The 5,884-nt window shown below is 41.1% G+C and overlaps 1 protein-coding gene across 1 annotated transcript; it reads right to left on the bottom strand.

Annotated features, from left to right (window-relative positions):
* Window positions 1-739: 739 nt before the first annotated feature.
* Window positions 740-2,975, bottom strand: LOC148861942 (flavonoid 3'-monooxygenase CYP75B137-like). The gene is made up of 3 exons (XM_088982932.1): window positions 2,855-2,975; window positions 1,635-2,633; window positions 740-1,488 (listed from the first exon to the last, which is right to left on the bottom strand). Exons 2-3 carry the CDS (start codon window positions 2,589-2,591, stop codon window positions 859-861), a joined length of 1,587 nt encoding a protein of 528 aa, XP_088839058.1. The 5' UTR covers window positions 2,592-2,633; window positions 2,855-2,975; the 3' UTR covers window positions 740-858.
* Window positions 2,976-5,884: the final 2,909 nt, after the last annotated feature.

Here is a 5,884-nt window from a genome sequence, read left to right as displayed (position 1 = left end):
CCTGGAGTCCGGATCACCCTCCAGCTAAGAATAGTCAAGTCGTATACCATCAGTGACCATAACAAAAACTGTCCATATGCGCCAAAACCTATATTTGTGTTGGAAAAAGATAAATGCACACACACACACACGCACACACACACACACACACACATATATATATATATATATTGTGTTGGAAAAAGATAAATATACACATACATATATATACATACATATATATATACATATATACATACATATATATATACATATATATATATATATATATATATATATATATATATATTTTCATTAAAAAAGAGTGGGTTTCGAAAATACGCCCGATACAGGACGTATCTATCGAAGATCGAAATTTTGAACCTTAATTAAAAGAGAGTTATTACTTCAAGTAATTTTGTTAACTGTACAAGTAATTTTGGATGGGTTGAAGTTCAGCGTCCCAAACCTATCCTATTGCCAGCCTAGCAAGGTTTTTTCTATTCGCTAAAGACTGCCTAGAATTTGGCATGCACTAGTCATGGCATTATAGAGTTACTGCTATACCGGAAGGTTAATACGTCACGCTTGTCTGAGTTATTTTCTGTAATGTTCAAAGACCTTATGCTAATCACTGCAACCAGCCAACCACCCATCTTGTTTTAGTTTCTTGAAAATTATTGCATTGGGCTTATTTTGTTGTTCATTTCTTTTATAAAACATAAATCTGAGCTGAGTACTCTCAATTCGATCAAGAACAGAACAGAATCTTCTCTGCATATATATATATATATATATTAAAACTTTATTGCATTTCAACTCAAGTCAAGGTATAGCTGGCCGGAGAACAGATTTATACCAGACAAGACGACGATGAAACTAACATCCGGCATAAAGTTTTGGATCAGATAACCTTGGCGTGGGGACTGCGACAAGAGGTGTGGCCTTCTTTAGCACAATCCCAAACTTCTCAGTAAGTTGAAGCTTTGCTCCCTCCGGCAATTCCCAGTTGAACGAATGCAACAGCGATGCCAATGCATACATAACCATCCTCTCTGCCATTGCCATCCCTGCACATATCCTCCTCCCGGAACCAAACGGGATGTAGCTCAAATCCTTGCCGGTGTAATCCCATTTCCCATCAATCAAGAACCTCTCGGGATCAAACGTCAAGGGTTTGTCCCACAACGCAGGATCTCTATGGATTGCCCACGCATTGACGAAGACTCTGGCGCCCTTGGGGACCATGTAACCCCCAACAGCGCACGAAGAGCTTGGGCAATGGGGGATAAACAGTGGCAGAGCCGGGTGTAAACGGAGCACTTCTTTCATAACTGCTTGCAAGTAGTGTAGCTTGGGAAGGTGAGAGTCTTCGACTATGTTGTCTTTACCCACCACTCTCTCCAGTTCTTCTTGGGCTTTCCTCATCGCCTCTGGTTTGTTCATCAGTTCGGCTATTGCCCACTCTACCGTGTTTGAAGTCGTATCCGTCCCACCAATCACCATGTCCTGTTCAGTTAAGGATATGGTTGATCAGTCTGATTACAAATATAAATGCCCAACAGAACAGAGTTATCTTCAAAGTGGTGAAATATTGGTAGGAATGAACTGGATATCATTTTAAATCTAGCTAGATTAATTAAGTAAAACCATACCATGAGTAAGGCCTTGACTTGATTCATTGTGAGGGAGTTCTTAGCATCTCCTTGGTCCTTGAGATTCAATAGGAACTGCAGAAAGTCATGGCTCTCCTCTCTACCTTTTTCGTCCATGATATTCAGCCGTTTATGAATCATGGAATCAAACATTCGATCAAACTTCGAGGCCAGAACCTTCATCTTCCTCTCCACGCCTTGCAGATCGAAGCGGGCCAGAATAGGAAAAAATTCGGAAACATTGGGCATACCCAGTAGCGCTGTCATCTCGCCAATGGCCTGTCGGAACTCTGCGCCGAGACGAGACCGCTCCTCCCCCTTGATCGTAGCGCCCCACAGCATGCTCGTGATCAGATTGAGCACGGTCAAGAACATCTGCTCCCCAATATTCACCTGGGAGCCAGTCCTGGAATACAGGTATTCCACGGTCCGGCGAACCTCCCGCTGACGAAGGCCATAGACGGCGTCAAGAGTGGCACTGCCGAGCATCTCACGCACGCACACCTTACGCAGCAATCGCCACTCTGGACCATATGGAGTCCATACAATATCATGGCCCCCATACGTAGACGCCCGGCCTACAGCCAGTACGTCACGGTTGGCAAAGGTGGTGTCGTGGTCCTTGAGCACTTCCTTAGCCAACGACGGTGAGGTAATCACAATGCCCACCTTCTTACCTAGCTGCAATTTCGTGATGGGGCCATAGGTCCGAGCTAGCTCGGCGAAATAGACGTGGAGTTCCGGGTGAAGGGAAAGGAGGTTTCCGACCAGGGGCAGGCCTCGTGGGCCGGGCGGCAACGGGAGGTCTGCTTTACTTGATTTCCTGGTTAACCATGCGTACCAGGAGATGGAAAGGACTACCAAGGAAAGTGTGAGCACTGCTCGGGCGTATTCATCTCTGCGGTTGCTCACTTGCCACCACCACCGCAACGCATCAGGAACAGGAAGGGAGCCCATAAGATGAGAGTGCAGTGTGTGGGTTTGGGCGGCAAAGGGAGACTGCAGAAATAAGGTAACTCTGTCAAAGATGAAGAAGCAAATTTATACAGAAGTTTTTTTTTTTTTTTTTTTTTTTTTTTTGTGGTAAGCAAAATAGAAAATACAGAAGATAAATAGCACTTTGGACATGTCGCACCCATCTCGGTCTCCTTGACCCCATCTCGGCTGGGCAACCTGTGGACGCCCCAAAGAGTATCAGGTCGGTATAAGAGGTGACCTACCTCTGCTGACTTCACTGTGGCCCGGTTAGCAGCCTATACGACGTGGTTGGCGACTTTACGAGTGGGTTATCCTCTGACTCTTCTGGGCTCATATCACCATGTTGATGGAATTGAACCTTGTCTGCACATTTCAAAGGCAATTAGATAAGCATTATCGCTTTTCAGGCGTGAAATCACCTCCGAACCAAATGGGCTGATGATCTTGGATGTGCTACATGAAACCCACGATAAGCTGCACCTATATAAAAGCATCCCATTCTTCAAAAAAGGTACACATGATTTAGCTCTCACAACTCTTAAGCTCTCTTGCATTCTAACTCTTCAAAACAATGTTTTCAAACTATCATTGACTCGGATGGTTGGACCGTTCGGCCCAAGAATCGTCCAGGCAACCAATTTTGTTTTACCCCAAACTCAGTTTTGATAAAAAACCATTGAAAAAGTCAACAACCCATTGACCCAAGTGGTCAAACTATTGTCCCATTGACCCATTCAACCGTTTTTTACCATTTTTATTTTTAATTTGTTTGTCATAACAGGCCGTCCATTCGAACCGAACGGCCTATTGACCCATTGACGATTCCATTTCCGAGTCATTTTTTAAAATGTTGCTTCAAAACATTCTTCGCTAACTTAAGCATCAAAGTGCCTACCCCAGGTAGAGCAACCAAAAGACTCTACTATTTTCTTACAATTTGCCGAGGTAGCCTCACCAGCCCAACATCCAAGCTGTTCGCCAATAGAGAGCATCAGATCATGCAACATCAAACCAATTTTATGAATAAATCCCAACATATTGGAAGAGGAGGAGGAGGAGAAATAGAATATTCAAGAAGCTGCAAAGGGAGAGAGAGGTGGGAGGCGTTGGCTTATGTTCTCTAACCCACATCACTACAATACTTTGTATGTACCCTGAATTTCAGCATCCATCCACACATCTAGAATATCTCCTGTATGTGTGTATTAAATTAATGGAAGAAAGGTTTTCGTCAATGCAGCGTGCGGAGTTTTTGTGAAAGGAAATCCCATATAAAGAGGGTTAACTTTGGCTGTTGGGAGCAAGGTTTAGATGAACACTTTAGCTGTTCAGTGGGCTATAGAACCAATAATAAGTTGCTATGCCATTATTAAATGCATGGGGCTCACATCTTTTAGTGGAGCCTATGAATTTAATACTTCCACAGCCCGCTGAACAGCTAAAGCATTCAACTAATTCAAATTAGGCTGTTAGCCCCCATGGTTTGACTTTAAAGTGCTTCTCAATCCATGGTTCGTCTCCTCAACAGGTAAAGGCTCAAGCAGTGTTTGAAGGTTTAAACCTGGCCAAGCCTTTGAATTTCTCCAACGTAGTGATCGAGGAGATCACATCTCCTCCCCACAAGGGGTTGTCTCACAATGTCCCATAGTACATCCCCGCCAAGTATTGGGAACAACTTCCGATGATATTATCAGAAACAATGATGTTATCATTGGGAAATGATCTTGACACACGGCGGGGATATGCTGTGGGACGTTGTGGGGTGGCCCATGAGGGGGAGGAGATGTGAACTCTTGATTCCAGGCACTTCAAATTTATCTTCTTTCTCACTGGACTGTTTATTCCGGTTGCACGACTATCTGGCCCTTGCAGCTACTATAGATGTCAGGCTCAGTTTTGTCAAAAGGAGTGCTAATCAGGTAGTTCATGAAATAGCGCAAAGAGGACTTCGGGGTTGAGAGTTGTGGACTGATGCTTACCCAGTTTGGGTCAGGGAACCCCTTTCTTGAAGATTTATTCTGTCTCTTTTCTGCTCCCAAAAATATTCTCAAGAGCATAGGCATTGGCCTCCAACCACCAAAGTTTTTCCATATAAAGAAAAGTCTTGGTATTTGAAAATCCAATTTTTAAATTTGAAATTTGATATAATCAAATTGAATTTGGATAATTCGAATATTTAATTGGTTGAATTCGGATATCCTATTTATACTAAATAGCTAATCGGATTCGAATTTGGATATGACCTTATTCAATTTGATAAACATTCGAATTCGACCGATTATTTAATTCCTATATATAATATATAAAATTTTTAAATGTTTTATAAAACGTATATATACAATAATTAAATTATATAAATGATTTATATATTTATATACTTTATATAAATAAATTATTTATTTTTAATTAGTCAAATTCGAATCGAATCAAATCGAATATTTGAATATTTAATCGGATTCAAATTCAAATATTAATTTTCACTATCCGTCGGATATTAAATCGAATTTGGATATTGAATTTTTTAAACTGATTCGAATTCAGATATTGCCTGATTCAGTTCAAATTTGATCCATTTACACCCTAAGCCCTCCCTTCCAAAATAAGTGAGGAGCCACCTATGGCTATAAGTCAATCCCTTAAAGACTGTTACTCATAGTACATTGTACAAATTTGATATATCCAATGCACCACTATGGTGTGAGGAAAGCTTTCGAGGGGAAAGTTCGATCTCTAGATCGACCTAGATCGACTATTTGCCGATCTCACCTACCAACAAAAGACCTTCTAACACAGTTGATGTATTTTAAGCTCAGGCCAGGCTTGAGGTTAATCAACAAACCCACTCTAAAATCATACATAATTGTATATACTTGTATATATAGTTGGGCTGGGTTCGGGTTAATTACAGTTGATGTAATAAGCCATGCCTATATTTTTCAAGTAATAATGTATGGTACCAAACTGATAATCAAACCAATCAATCAATTCATTTGAATTCAAATAATTGTTAAAGTGTTTTAAATACGGATTATTTTCATAGAAATTAACCAAAGAAAACAAAACAGACAAACCAAAAACTGTCTACTGTTTGGGATATTTTTCGTGAGGGAGGTTTGACCTTTTCATTTTTTACTTTTTTATTGGAGAAAAATGAGAAGATCTCTCTAGAATACCAGAATAGACAAACATGATTATCTATAAGCTTCATTGATGGGTCAGGCCCACCAAACTGAGAAAACAGGCAAGCAGTGACAACGAAAAAAGGTAAGCGG

The sequence above is a fragment of the Nelumbo lutea genome, chromosome 4, assembly GCF_056320005.1.
Source record: "Nelumbo lutea isolate HS-2025 chromosome 4, American lotus-T2T, whole genome shotgun sequence".
In the NCBI taxonomy this organism is placed as follows: Eukaryota; Viridiplantae; Streptophyta; class Magnoliopsida; order Proteales; family Nelumbonaceae; genus Nelumbo; species Nelumbo lutea.
The sequence above is the reverse complement of the archived record's forward strand: the minus strand, read 5'-3'. Positions and strand labels throughout refer to the sequence as shown.